Below are 13,649 nucleotides of genomic sequence, written 5' to 3'. Positions count from 1 at the left end.
TCTTCGAGTGGAGTTTCGTGAACATCGAGTACGGCGACATCAATTTCGAGGCTACGGTTCCCGTTGACCCCGACATCTTGGCATCCCCCTTGTCAAGTCTGCCTCAGCGAACCGATCTGGAGCGGATACTCGGGAAAAGTTGCAAGATTGGCAGGCAACGATAGGTGGGACGGAGTCGAGAATGAAATGAGCCTTAGCGCGATCTATATTGACTACCAATACTAGTGATCAAGGCCGGAACTTCCGGGCCGGAGGACGAATTTGTAGAGATGTCGATTACTTTATTGAATTCAACTTCTTGCTACATTAGATATTTCGTCTCGACAAGGGTAGCTGTATACAGCTTACCATTCCATCACCAGCAAGTCCTCCGTAATATCTACCATGCGCTCAATCAGCGACCACCAGCTTGTGCTCCGATGCAGCCCTGCACGCACCGCTGCGGTATCTCTTGCGTTAGCAGCTGCAGTCTCCACGGTGACGTCCATGACGCTGACGATGTCTGGGGCCAGACCTTGGGATGCCAGCCCGTCTTCAATGAGTAGCGATTCGCTCGTGACGACTTTGCTCGGGGTGAGCATGTGCTCGCCGTCCAGATTGGCGTCGTGTTCATCGACGAATGCACCGTCGCTAGATAGCTGGTTGGCCAGCTCGATGGCAATCGCGAGAGCGCGAGGATCGATGGTGCTCGTCATGGCCTCGAAGCAGCGAAAGCAGAAATGGTCTTGGCCCCCTCTGTCCCCAAGACCAACTTCAACCTGGTCAACCAATAACACAACCAGGCCGATCGACAATGGGCGTGGAGCTGAAGGCCGCTACCAAGTGGTTTCTCATTTACCGGAACCAAGGATTTCTCAGTGACACATTCCCGAGCAGCCACCAAATGGCAATCGATGGCTGCCCATGGCGCCCTTCAAGCAAATGACCCACTACCGCTCGACGCTAGGAGCTCATTCCAACTTTTACCGCGCACGCGCAGCAAGCAACTCGACCACAACCTCAGCCAACGCTAACCATCGACCATGGCCATCTCCGACAAGACCTCCGACAACTCTTCTAGCAGCAAGACCCAGCAGGAGTTCACCAAGCTGCAGGAGCAGCTCCAGAACGGCGCCACCGAGGCGGCGGGCTACCTGGACTCGCTCAAGAGTAAGTTCACCGACTACGACAACTCGAACAAGTCCTCCAAGGAGACGGCCACGTCCTACTTCCAGGCCGCCATGAACCGTGCTCGGGCATCCGTGGACCAGCTCAGACGAACAGGGGAGGACATCCGCACGGACGGCAACAGCGCCTCGGACGCCGTCGTCGACTCGGTCAAGCGCTCCATGGACCAAGCGGGATCGGCGCTCGACAACCTGGGCAAGTCTGCGCAGGCCTACGACCAGCACGTTCGCGATTCGATCAACGCCCGCGTGGACAACGCCAAACACAGCGGCGCGCAAACGGCCTCGTCCTGGCAGGACTCCATCTCGTCGCTCGTCAACTCCACTCGAGACGCCACCTTCCACGGCTTCGAGGCGCTGCAGAACCAGATCACCGCCACGCAGAAGGCGATGGCGGAGCAGGCCGCATCAGCGCAGACGGCAGTCTCGGACGCTGCTGGGGGTCTGGCCAACAAGGCATCGGACGCGTCGGAGAAGCTCAAGCTCAAGCCCACGGACGCGTCGACCTCGAAGAGCGCCGACCAGGACGCTGGCCCCACATTGATGGAGCGTGCGACGGAGGTCGTGTCCTCGTCGCTGGGCTACGTGGCCAGCGCGTTCCAAGGCTCGTCGGCGGAAGACTCGAGCGCGAAGACGTCCGGGACGAAGAGCGCGTAGGCGTAGCGAGCACACCAGAGAGCGAGGGTCACCTCACAACGACTTCTGCTTTTAAAGCTTTGAACATGGTCTGCATCACGTTATGGGAGACTTTGGCTCGCAAGTTGAAGTTTGCCTAGCTCTCTGGGCCAATTGACAAGCATGTCGCTCCCTGACATCTGCCCGGGCGTCTAGTCGAGTAGCCGAAGTAAACAGCGACGGAGGTTAATAGTGTTTGGCCGAACACCTTTGGGCAAGATGTTTTCCTCTAGCCCTTGCCAGCTAAATCGGTCTGCTGGGATGCTGCTGCTTGCTGCCTGGTAGCGCACTCCATTTGACTCAGCCCTAGAGGAAGGAACCATCCCGCTCGAAAATAACCTGCAAGTGGCCTCCGCCTTGTCGCCACTCCTGCTTCTCCGTCTGCCTGCGTCAGTTGCTGCACCTCTTGCTGGAAGCCACGCCGACTAACGACGCAGCTCACTCGCCATCCAGCTCAGCGCACCTTGAATTCTGAAGACCACCCCCACGGTCGAGTAGTGTAGCGAACCATGGCGAAGAAGGGCGGCAATGAGATCGAGACGCTCGTCAAGGTGCTGGAGAAGGGCACCAAGGACAAGCGCGACATTGTTATCGACGACATCATCTCGAACCCCATCTCCTGTGGCTACCTGCTCGACTTCTGTCAGAAACAAGTACGCCGAGTTCAATAGCCGCCATGCTATCGATGGTTGAGGGCGTGACTGACAACTCTTGTGAATGTGGTTGTGCAGTATTGTGCCGAGAACCTGAACTTCTTCATGGCTGTAGACAAGTTTAAGGATGAATGCGGCCTGCTTGACTTTCGTGACCCGGAGTCCGTGCAGTCGTGCAAGGAGATGGCCGACCAGATTTGGGCCGACTACCTGTCGCTCAACTCGCCCAACGAAGTGAGTCTGCCCTCCGACGACCGGGAACAGACCAAGGAACGCATGAAGCGGCCGGGTGAATTCCGCGGCAAACTCTTTGATGTCGCAATGCAGGACGCCATCAAGACGTTGCAGAAGGACACGCTCATGCGCTTCCTCAAGGCCCAGCAGTACACAGAAATGGCTACCAAGGTGACGGCCGTGCACGAGATGATAGTCAAGAAGGTGTTCGACTCGGACAACTCGTACCAGATTGACATACCCACAACGACGACGCTCACGGACGAGAAGATCGCAAAAGGGGGGTTCTCTTTGGACGACATCCTAGGCGACAAGATTCTCTTCCGTGAAATGCTCGACTACCTCGAGAAGAGTACGTTGCTAGTTGATATCTTTGCTAGTTGATCCGAGTGTACATGACTGACCTGGTGCTTCGCTCAACAGAATTCAAAGCTGAAAACCTCAAGTGCGCGCGCCAGATCCGACGATTCGAAGAGATGGCGCTGCAGATGAAGGCCGACGATCTCAAGGACTTCGCCTGGAACCTGTACCTGTACTTCATCGCGCCGGGATCTCCCTACGAGGTGTCGTGCACCAACCTGGATCGTAAATCTGTACAGCTGCGTTTGGGGTGCCCCATCAAGGCCATGTTCGAGCCCATCAAGGAGAACACCATGCTGGTGCTCAAACAGGACCACAAGGCGTTCCTGCAGCAGCTGCAGCCCAAGACGCTCAAGGAGCGGCTCAAGGCAGAGAAGGCCGGCAGCGCGCCTCAGAAGACAGGCTTCCTCTCCAAGTTTAAAGTATTCTAGTCAACCGCAGCGAGAGTAGATGGCACTAAGGCGGCCAGCAAAGTAAGAAGCGCCGCCAGCATAGGATGATGATATGCAAGCCTAAACCGTTCTATTACCCGATGCACTGCCTTGCGTCCTCCGCGTCTAAAATACAGCGACCTCCCCTCGTGGGTCCTTCAGTGCCTCTGGGCCGCAGCGGCCAGCAGCTTCTGCTCGTCGATGGCGACGGCCGCCATCTCCATCTCCACGTCCTCCATCAGCGCGTTCACCTGTGCGTCGTCCGCCGCCATGTGGGCCTCCGCCTCTGCGTTGTAGAAGGAGTTCAGCACGGCCTCGTCCTGCTCCCCCTCCTCATCGTAGTATTCCTCCTCCTCCTCCTCCTCCTCCTCCTCTTCCTCCTCCTCGTCGACGTCCAGATCCGCGTCCAGCTGCGCCACTGTGCGCACCGCGGGGCCGCTGTTCAGCGCCTCCTGCGTCACGTCCACGGCCGCCACGATCTCCGCCTCCTCCTCGTCGTACACGAAGCGCGTGTGCTTTCCCTGGAAGACCGGCAGCCCCTTGGCCACGTTCGCCTCGTCCTGGAAGAACTCGGAGCGCGCGCCCAGCTCCGGCTGCGCGCGCACGGCGGCGTTCAGGCGCTCCACCTCCTGCGTCGTGAACTCCACGGCCTGGCGCTCGTACTCGGCGGCCGAGATCCGCTGCGCGGACGGCGCGTGCAGAGGCGCGGAGGCGTCGTCCATGGCGTGGTCCGAGTCCATCGTGGCGAATGCAATGCGGAGGAGCTCTTCGGGATCGCACACGACTGGTGGCGGCGGTACCAAAACGTGCACCCTACCAAAACACCAACTTCTGACCAAACAACACCATCAGTATCGCTGAGGCAAATACGGCACGGACGTTGTGAACGTTGAGCGTACTCCTGTTTTGGCAGCGCATCCGCTCCAGTCACGTACGTCAGCGCGTGTGTCAATAGCGGATCATAACAGACTGAGAGCATGGCGGCCGGCGCGTACGACCGGCGCGGCAGCAGCATCGCGGCGCAGGTGGACGCGGCCATCGAGCAGGTGGTGCAGCGCTTCGAGAGCGAGGATCTGGCGCTGCGGCTGGACGTGCTGCGCGCGCTGAGCGCCCAGGCGCGGCTGGCCTTCGAGACGACGCGCGTGCGCGAGCGGCTGGCGCAGCACCCCGTGGCGTCCGACCTGATCCAGGGCGTGACGAGCCAGAGCCCCGTGTACAAGGCGCTGGCCGAGCGGCTCACGGTGGACAGCTGCAGCTGCGACTACGACGCGCGGCGCAACGTGCTCATGACCACGGACGTGCGCTGGACGCACGCGCCCGCGAGCGCCAAGAAGGCGCCCAAGAAGCGCAAGAAGGCGGCGAGCACGACGGAGAAGAAGAGCGCCATGATCACCAGGTACAGGTTCGAGCGCGTGCGTCAGGCAGTGGAGAAGCAGGCAGAGGCAGAGGCAGAAGAGGAGCAGGAGGAGCAGGAGGAACAGGTCGACGGACAGCAGGAAACGCTCATCAAGTTCTCGGTCGTGGTGGCCTTCGGGGACGACGACGCCACGCCCAGAGAGCTGCTGCACTACGAGCTGGCCTGCGAGCACCCGTACCCGAAGAGCTACTACGAGGACCAGCAGCAGCTGCCGTCGGACGATGAAGAGGAGGACGGGGAGGGTGACGAGAAGAAGGAGCAGGACGAGAAAGAAGAGGAGGAGGAAGAGCAAAGATCTTTCGGTGAGGAGATCCGCGGCTTCAGCTTCGACAACGAGGTGCTGGCGGATGTCGGCGCGTGGGTGGGAGCTGACAAGGAGGAGCTGGACCCCGTGGACGTCGTCGGCTTCTTCATGGCGCTGCCTGTGCACGAGGATGAGTGGCTCGTGGATGAGCGCGTGTGCGAGATCCTGTTCCAGGGTGGAATGGGAGGCGATAGCAGCGACGAAGAAGCTAGCGAGCAGGGAGAGGAAGATGCAGGTGACGAGTCGGACCCTGCAGAGGAAGACGACGAGGACTGAGCTGGCCAGCTCGGACAGTTAGCGCCGTAAATATATCTAGAGCCCACTGAGACTGGATTGACGAGACTGCTGCCTTGGCGCATGCGAGCATGAGGAGCGCTTGAAGTTTTCGGGGAGTCCACGCGTGCTATTTTCAAGGTGCGAGGGGATCTCATGCGAGTAGTTTCGCTTAATCCCAGCCTCCTCCGGCTGCTCTCGTTCCTGTCTGTATAGCATTGTTGGTTCGGTCGACTGCAGCGTGTCGGTGTACTTGTTCGTCTCTTTCTGCAGGCGTCACGGACGGAGGAAGCGGTGATGGCGGCCGGCAAACAATTGAGTAAGCAAGCTGTGGGTCGACCTCCTTCATCTACGCGTGATGACTGCATCGACGATCTGTACGAGAACAATGCGTTTGGCGATGAGGACCGCGAGCTTGAAGTCGCCACTAATAAGGCTGAAAGCAAGACGACAAGAACTGCGATGGAACCTCAAGAGTCCAAGGGTCCAGGGAGCAAGTCGCAGGGGAACAAGGTGCAGTTCGATGTATGGGTGGCTCGCAAGGACAAATACGAGCGCATGGCACGGGCGTTGGCGCAACTGGATCCAGTCCGCGCTGGTAGCGAGGAATCCTGGCTCGAAGTTGCGGTGGCACTCGCAGCAACGGACTGCCAGCTGAAGACGGGCAAAACCCCGGCGTGTGACTGCCCCGGAGTGTGCCGTGAGCCGGAGCATTCTGTGGTGAGGCAGCGCACGCGCTGTCAATGTCCGGCACGAAAGTGCTCTTTGTGCAGACGCTGTGTCGGCACGAGTCCAGGCGCGATATCCCCCAAAATGATTGCAGCACTGGAACCGTACGAAGGAGTCGTGAGCGAACCTTCGGATAGCACAAAGACTATCCTCGATCTAGCAGGTGTGCTTGCTCGCAGCGGCGAGGGCCACGTTTTGAGCCTGGAAGACGGCTCCAGTATCCGCATCACGACAGCAGCATTCCGGATGGCTCAGACTGTATTGGCACAGTGCAGCGTACTGGAATCGGCCGAAGGTACTAAGCTGCAACGACCTTGTTCGTGCCCTGTGAGCTCGTTGGGAGATCTCTGGGTCAAGTGGACCACGAAGAACCACACCTTCTCGCGCGTGCCGCTCAGCGAGGACGAGGCCCGACAGTTTTCAGCAGGCACTCGTCAGATGATGGATCAGGACAAGAATGAAGACGGCAACACGGTCTACTACATGACGCTCAAGTGGCACGCAGCGGCCAAGCCTCAAAAGGGTGATACAGCCAAGATTGCAGCACGGCGAGCACTGACAGCCGACCAAAAGAAGCAGAACGCTTTCTTTCTTGGGCTCTGCAAGAAGTACTGGCAGAAGGCTCAGCTCCGTGTGGCTGAATATCTCCAGAAGACACTAACAGCGACTGCAGACAACGCTCAGAGCTCTGGCAAAAGTACAGCCGACGTAGAAATGCAGGCGCTGAATCGTCTCGGCGTGCGGCGGATGCTGCAATGGCTGGAGGAAGATGCTGAGGCTGTGGAGAATGCTCGGCATGAAGAGGCTCGCGAAAAGGCTGAAGGAGGAATCGTGGCGCACAACGCATGGGTCCGTCGTAAGGACCGCCTGCGTATTCGTATGCCGACTCCGGAGGCGACTGACGGTGCAAGGCCTGCTCGTCAGGCCCCGCCACCTCGGTTTGACTTCTCAATGGGGGCTGGTGTTGTTCGCCATAAGCAGCCTTGTCGCCCACCAAGCTCCACGGCAGAACTCATGCGCAATAGCGGGCTCAAGTACGTGCACGCCATGAGCGAGGGCTTCCAGGGTCGGGGCGGTGATTTGGAGAAGAGCAAACAGTTGCTTGTTCAGCAGGGCCACGTGTTGCGAGACAACTTCGACCAGGATGGTGGTGACGACGATGACCCAGACTCGAATCCTTTCTCCAAAGACCGATATCTCTTTGAACGACGTAATAACCCGGCACTGCGTGGTAAGCTTGAAGGTGATCGACGTAGACGAGAGCAGAGTCGTGAAAGCTACGCTGCTTGGGTCGCGCACAAGGCAATGCGAGATAAGGCGGCAAAGTTCTTGGAGCACCTGCCACCTCCTAGGGAAGGAGAAGAGGGCGATCCGATTATTGACAATAACGCAAGCTACGAAGACGACTTCGACGATTCAGGCCGGGGGCCTGCAACACCAGCTGCAGTGCGGTGGGAAGAAGTTGGCAAAGCTCTCAAAGCAGTTGATCGCACACTGTTAGACGCGTGGGTGCGTTGGAGTCGAGGGTTTCGTAGTTCTGGCCGATGTCGAGCACTGTGGGAGAGTTTCGCTCCCGTAAGTTGTGACGTTCATTGTGCGTCGTCGCCGTTGCGTGACGTGTTCCTCAAGCTGCTTCATCGCCCGTCCGGCGTGAACTACAAGCAGGCATGTGCAGAGTTCTGCTCACGAAAACACAAGCAGGCACTGGCCCGTGGCGATGCAGTCGATGAGAATGGCGAAGAGTTAGACGAGGACCTGGAAGAAGCCAAGCTCGTAGCACGGTACGGTTTTGTGACTGGCCGCGAACTTGCAGTGCTACTCCGTGGTCTAGGACTTGTCTTGCAGCCTGAAGAAATCCAACGGCTTGTTGAGTTCTTTGCCGACCCTGAAGATGTCCAAGGTGAGAGCGGAGCTGTTCGTATTAAACTCGATGCGTTTTTGGCTGTGGTTGGCGACGAGCGTCGTGCGTTGTGTCGTGGCGACACGGATCAATTGCTGAGCGCCGTGTGCATGTGGGAGACGGTGTGTCATGAATGTGGCATGTTGAATGCTTTTCAACTCGTGCTAGGCACTGAAGGCTCCAGTCGTCGGCGTCGAGCCGAGTTGCCAGGACATGTTTGCAGGCGCGAGCAATATGGAGGCAGATTTGCGTGCAGTCCTGAAAGCGATATGATCGCTGTGCGGCGTGTAGCTCCACGTCGCTGCGCCTTCGCTCAATGGGATGATACCCAAGCCATGCCATTCCTAAAGAAGTTAGAACTGTGGTCGGCAGTGCCTCGCGAGCAACACGTGCTGCGCGAGCTAGTAACCTCTGGAAAACCACCAAATGTCCCTGTGCTGGAGCGAGATGACAACGATGACATATTGGACTCAACAACGATGCTGCGTCTCACGTGGAAAATGGCTGCGGGGGGAAGTGGTGGAGCTCCAGCTTTCTATCAACTCGAAACTGCAGGCGCGGAGGGATCAGCGAGCTTCCGCGTCAGTGCTTACCACGAAATCTGCCGCGACCCAAAGGACTTCTCCGACAACGACGGTGTTCCTCGCGGCTCGTTCACGGTGACAGGGCTGTCACCGAATACAAAGTATGCATTCCGCGTTCGTGCGCTCAATGGCTTTGGAGCAGGCTCTTACGCTTTCTCGTACTTCGTGACAGCCCCAGCAAGACCAGCAGAGCCACTGGCCATAGTAATAGGGCCACACAGTGTTAAACTGGCATGGGAGAGTTCTTCGTACTACACTCGGCGACTACGAGAGCTGGAGGAGGTCTTTCGAGAAGCTGACGCCGATGGTAACGGGCGAATCTCACGTGACGAGTTGATGGAGGAGATTGAGCGTCGCAAACCAAAGCTTGTTGCATTCCTTCAACAAACTACAGCTGCGGCGGCGTGTGTGGACAATGGTGCAGCGCCACCGTTGAGCGTGTTCGACGCCATCGAGACTGACGACAACGAGAGCATATCGTGGGAAGAGTTCCTACGCTTCTTCCATGGCGTCTTGGATCTCTCGGATACGGCATCGCGGAGTTCTCGGGGTTCTAAAGGCTCTACAAGGTCGACACAGAGCTCACGTCGATCATTGAGCGGGTCGGTTTCCTCTAGGTCACTCCAGAAATCTAGCAAACGGTCTAGCAAGTCTAGCACATCCGCTGCAACCTGTCGATACATCCTGAAGCAGTGCTCAAACGAGTCTGCAGGCGAATATGTTGAGATCTACCGTGGTGCAGCGCCGAAGTTCGAGGTGCTTGGTCTTCACAGCGGTAGCACATACCAGTTCCGAGTACAAGCAGTGAATGCTGAGGGCCGGGCCAGTCTGCACAGCGAGCCGGTCGTAGTAAACACACTCCTACCTACACCAGCACCACCGACTGTCAATTCAAGTGCGCTTGAACCTGCGGTGCAAAGTGGAGTTGTTCAGCTTCGTTGGGCAGTAGCCAACGCTCGCCCTAGTTTGTCACCTGCTGCTTTGCGAGCTCCCAACGGCACCGACCATCAGGTGTCTCGGTTGTTGAAGGAATGGGCGCAGGAAACTAGTCTTGACGATGGGGCTGTCGACTACAAGGCGCGGTTCGATCGCTACGATGTCGACGGCAGTGGGTATCTCGAATTGCCCGAGTTTCAAACACTGCTAAGCGATCTTGGCGTGCCCCCGACGCCCGAGCGACTCGCTGCATACCTAGCCGCTTTTGATCTCGACTCCGATGGCAAGATTTCGTTCTCGGAGTTTGCTCGCTGGTGGACGCAGCCGGACGTGCACTACGTATTGAAACGAGACGCCGGTTGTCGGGACGGGCAAGATGATGACACGCAGACACCGGGTTCTTCCAAATCTGACGAGATGCGACTCGTTTGTTACCGCGGTTCTGAGGCGACAACAATTGTGAGCGGCCTGGAGCCGAATACTCGTTACCACTTCCGTCTTCGGGTTGTAGGTGCTCACGCATCAAGTGCACTAAGCGAGGCCCTGACAATTTGCTCTGCACCCAGCGCACCCACGTGCATTGGACGAGTAGATGTGGGCCACGACACTGCACTGATTCGCTGGCATCCAGGTCCCGGGGGTGCAGCAAAATACGCTGTCGACTGCAAACGCATCGAGACATTGACGCCAAAGGTTTCCAGCTCCAACGATGGGCCCAGCGACTGGAGACGAGTGTACGAAGGCCGTGAGCCGCTAGCTTACATACGCGATCTTCAGCCCGAGACAGTCTACCGTCTTCGTGTGTTCGCACTCAACAGCGATGGAAATCCTAGTGCGCAGTCGACAGTCTCGCAACTTTGCACAACAAGCAGAGAAGACGCTCAGCGTCGCTTGCGACTCGCCAGGCGTCCTGCAGGCGCCGCCGACTACTTCGCCATTGAATGCGGGCCGGAGGAAGGAGACCTGGTGCTTGGTGATACCGTGCTCTTCTGTGAGCGCCTCATGCGCCGCAGCACAGATGTCGATCGGTTTTCGAGATCAAGCGCGGGCTTGGCACAGTCCTCAGTGTACTCTGTTACCAGTTCCACAGGTGGTGCAGAGGCTGTCGGTGAGCGCACAGTCGCAGCAAAGGTTGTTGGGATATCTCGACACCCTCGTCACGGAAACGTTCTAGCACTCACGGTGGTCTGGTGCACCGTTCAGCTTTACAACATCGAATCTTCAGCGACAGCTTCGAGGCGTGGTGGGACTAGCATCAGCGGGAGAAAACGAACGACATCGATCCACACATCAAGCCGAGAACTCGCCTCGATGGCTACTGCAGACGGTTATTCGCTTGCCACAGACCTAAAAATCTCACGACCCGAACGCAATCTGTACCGCTTCGACACATTTCGCGCGGAGTGGGAAGATGAAGCTGCTCGGTATGCCAGCACGTGGGATAAGTAGACGCGAAACTTGTGATGCATATCAACAGCGTAAGACAGTACAAGTACAGACAAATGGCAAAAAGTATCTACTTACGTGTTGTGCTGTCTACTTGGTGATCTTGATGTCGCGAATGAGCTCGCACAGCTCGTCGTCGACGTAACGCGGAACGTTTTGAGCCTTGCCACGTCGACGACCCTGGTCGTGCAGCTGCTGCAAAAGCGACTTCGCGTCAGGCTCCTTCGCATCGGCCTTGCGGATGAAAACGACACTGTTGACATCCTGCTCGCTGGGTTTCAGGGCAAGCACGGCACGCGATCCTGAGAACACACGTTGCAGTCGTGCAATAATGTCCTTGTACAGACCACTGTCGCGGCACGACACGTTAATGAGCAAGACGCCGCGGGGGCCCAGCAGACTGTGAACGTGGGCCAGGAAGGCGTCCTCAACGAAGCTAATAGGTGGACAACTCATGCCGACATCGCGCTGCTTCGCATCAACATCCACAACGATCGAGTCGAAGCTAGGCTTTTCAGACGTAGTCGACTGCTCCGCCACATACTTCAGCGCGTCAGCGACCACCACGCGCATGCGGTCGTCTTGATGGAAGCCGAAGTACTGCTCAGCCACCGTCACGATCGTCGGGTCCAGTTCACACGCCGTCACGTCCATTCCGGGAACGTTGTCGTGAAGGTACTGCGCAAGGCAACCGCCACCGAGACCAAGCACCAGTGTACGGTGAAGGGCATCGGGTGCTGTTCTAGAAGACAGTGAAGCCGCATGCAGCGCTGCGACCATGCCCTTGTGGTAGTCGAACGCCAGGTAGGACGTGTCCACGCCTGCCTGCTTTGCCTGAGCCTTCTTTTTCTTCTTCTGGTTCTTCTTCTTGTTGTTTTTCTTCTTTTTAGCCGCAGCCGCAGCCTCCTCGGGCGCCATGTCCGAGGTATCAGCACCCGCAGGAGTCTCCACCGGTGCAGGGGTAGCAGCAGGGGTGGGAGCTGCGGTTCCACGGGCCTGCAGCTTCACCTCACTCTGAATGACGTTCGTGTTGCTCAGGAAAACAAGACGGCGAAGCTTCTCGTCGTCCTCCTGCACCTCCTCCACAAAGAAGGCGCCGCTGAGCGGCGACGTGCCCTGATGCACAATGTTGCGCGCTCCCAGACCTTCCTCCACCGTCAAGTACGGGATCTTCTCATCCGAGCCGAGCGTGTCGGGCGCGAGCTCCATGACCTTCGCGTTAAGCTCCTCCTGGACCTTCGCGGTGCTCTCAAAGGCATGACCGCCGCGACCGAGCGCAACGAGAATGAGGCGGCTGAATCCAGCACCCGCGGCCAGCTCGTTGGTCCCCTCCTCGGTCGAGAACATCCACTCGTGCTCGCGACCCTGCGGGATCAGGAACACGGCGCAGCTGCCGTTGGGTCCGCGCATGCTGGCGTCCACCAGGCGCAGCGTGAAGCGCGGGTTCACCTGGCCGTCCACGCTGCCTTTCTGGCCCACGCCCTTGGCCGCGTCGCTCTCGTTGTTGGCGATGAGCTCGATGATCTCCTGGCGTCCGACCTTGAGCTGACGCAGCGCCGCCTGCGTCATGGCGAACCACTGCGTCGCCTCCACCTCGTGCGTGAGCCAGCGCTGGCGCGCCTCGCCCACGTCGCTCACGAGCTGCTTGCTGTTGTACTGCGCCTTCCTGGCGGCCTTGCCGTCCGCCTTGGGGCACTTGAGCGCCGCGGCCAGGAAGGGCGCGAAGGGCTTGCGCGCGTCGCGTGGCAGCTCCTGCACGCCCACCGCCCAGCTCGTGGGCTGCGCCTCGTCCGCGTCCGCGTCTGCGGCGCAGAAGAAGCCCAGCAGGTGCTGCAGGATGAAGTCCTGCGCCATGGTGACGCAGCAGTAGCGGCCTCCGGGCGCCAGCACGCGCCGCACCTCGCGCAGCATGCGCGTGGCGTCCTCGCGGACCTCGGGCGTGTCCTCCGCCATGAGCGCGTCCAGCGCGCCCTTGTCCACCACCAGGTCGAAGCTGGCGGCGCCCAGCGCGCGCATGTCCGTCATGTCCATCTCCTGCCAGCGCAGCGCCGGGTGCTTGCGCCGCATCTCGTCGATCACGCGCGCGCTGAAGTCCACGCTCAGCAGGTCGCAGAAGCCGTCGGCCGCCAGCTCCGCGCTCAGCGCCGAGTTGCCGCAGCCCACGACCAGCACGCGCACCTTGGCCTTGAGACGGCGCAGCAGCGACGGCGGCGCGTCATCCGGCAGCCCCAGCAGCGCCTGCAGCCCGGGGCGCAGCGACGCGAAGTCGCCGTACCACTCGAAGGCCTGCTCGCCGCGCCTCTGGAAGAACTGGTCCCAGTACTCCTGCTTGCGGAAGTCCTCGGCGCGGCGCGGCAGCAGCTCGTGGCTCGTCATAATGGGCTCGGCTGGCTCGGCTCGGCTGGGTACGTTTAGAAATGGCACGAGCCACTCAGAGCCGCAGATGGCTACACCCGTTTAAAACGAAGCGACTGCGGGTCTAGCATGATTCGCGGGGAGTGTTTCAAACAAGGCGGCCAGTCATTTTCGGACCGGAACGAC

The 13,649-nt window shown here is 59.0% G+C and overlaps 7 protein-coding genes across 8 annotated transcripts; 4 read left to right on the top strand and 3 right to left on the bottom strand.

Annotated features, from left to right (window-relative positions):
• Window positions 1–344: 344 nt before the first annotated feature.
• On the bottom strand, window positions 345–695 carry IUM83_18557 (uncharacterized protein; the record flags this gene model as incomplete). The annotated part of the gene is made up of 1 exon (XM_067943564.1): window positions 345–695. The coding sequence occupies one exon, from the start codon at window positions 693–695 to the stop codon at window positions 345–347; it is 351 nt and encodes a 116-aa protein (XP_067792940.1).
• Window positions 696–1,022: 327 nt separating this feature from the next.
• IUM83_18556 (Anaphase spindle elongation protein 1) lies at window positions 1,023–1,823 on the top strand (the record flags this gene model as incomplete). Its single annotated transcript, XM_067943563.1, has 1 exon — window positions 1,023–1,823. The coding sequence occupies one exon, from the start codon at window positions 1,023–1,025 to the stop codon at window positions 1,821–1,823; it is 801 nt and encodes a 266-aa protein (XP_067792941.1).
• A 527-nt stretch (window positions 1,824–2,350) lies between these two features.
• IUM83_18555 (G protein signaling regulator) lies at window positions 2,351–3,519 on the top strand (the record flags this gene model as incomplete). 2 transcript variants are annotated; one of them, XM_067943561.1, is made up of 4 exons in its annotated part: window positions 2,351–2,494; window positions 2,573–2,728; window positions 2,822–3,080; window positions 3,152–3,519. In XM_067943561.1, 4 exons carry the CDS (start codon window positions 2,351–2,353, stop codon window positions 3,517–3,519), a joined length of 927 nt encoding a protein of 308 aa, XP_067792938.1. The 2 variants fall into 2 exon arrangements, with proteins under 2 accessions (XP_067792938.1, XP_067792939.1); XM_067943562.1 differs by having other exon boundaries at window positions 2,573–3,080.
• A 158-nt stretch (window positions 3,520–3,677) lies between these two features.
• Window positions 3,678–4,459, bottom strand: IUM83_18554 (uncharacterized protein; the record flags this gene model as incomplete). The annotated part of the gene is made up of 2 exons (XM_067943560.1): window positions 3,678–4,350; window positions 4,419–4,459. The coding sequence occupies 2 exons, from the start codon at window positions 4,457–4,459 to the stop codon at window positions 3,678–3,680; spliced, it is 714 nt and encodes a 237-aa protein (XP_067792958.1).
• Window positions 4,460–4,496: 37 nt separating this feature from the next.
• On the top strand, window positions 4,497–5,516 carry IUM83_18553 (uncharacterized protein; the record flags this gene model as incomplete). Its single annotated transcript, XM_067943559.1, has 1 exon — window positions 4,497–5,516. One exon carries the CDS (start codon window positions 4,497–4,499, stop codon window positions 5,514–5,516), a length of 1,020 nt encoding a protein of 339 aa, XP_067792944.1.
• Window positions 5,517–5,810: 294 nt separating this feature from the next.
• Window positions 5,811–8,953, top strand: IUM83_18552 (protein tyrosine receptor type; the record flags this gene model as incomplete). The annotated part of the gene is made up of 4 exons (XM_067943558.1): window positions 5,811–7,747; window positions 7,823–8,142; window positions 8,434–8,827; window positions 8,899–8,953. The coding sequence occupies 4 exons, from the start codon at window positions 5,811–5,813 to the stop codon at window positions 8,951–8,953; spliced, it is 2,706 nt and encodes a 901-aa protein (XP_067792924.1).
• A 2,065-nt stretch (window positions 8,954–11,018) lies between these two features.
• Window positions 11,019–13,484, bottom strand: IUM83_18551 (methyltransferase-like protein 13; the record flags this gene model as incomplete). The annotated part of the gene is made up of 3 exons (XM_067943557.1): window positions 11,019–11,119; window positions 11,187–11,210; window positions 11,285–13,484. The coding sequence occupies 3 exons, from the start codon at window positions 13,482–13,484 to the stop codon at window positions 11,019–11,021; spliced, it is 2,325 nt and encodes a 774-aa protein (XP_067792942.1).
• Window positions 13,485–13,649: the final 165 nt, after the last annotated feature.

The sequence above is a fragment of the Phytophthora cinnamomi genome (assembly GCF_018691715.1).
Source record: "Phytophthora cinnamomi strain GKB4 chromosome Unknown Contig32, whole genome shotgun sequence".
In the NCBI taxonomy this organism is placed as follows: domain Eukaryota; phylum Oomycota; class Peronosporomycetes; order Peronosporales; family Peronosporaceae; genus Phytophthora; species Phytophthora cinnamomi.
The sequence above is the reverse complement of the archived record's forward strand: the minus strand, read 5'-3'. Positions and strand labels throughout refer to the sequence as shown.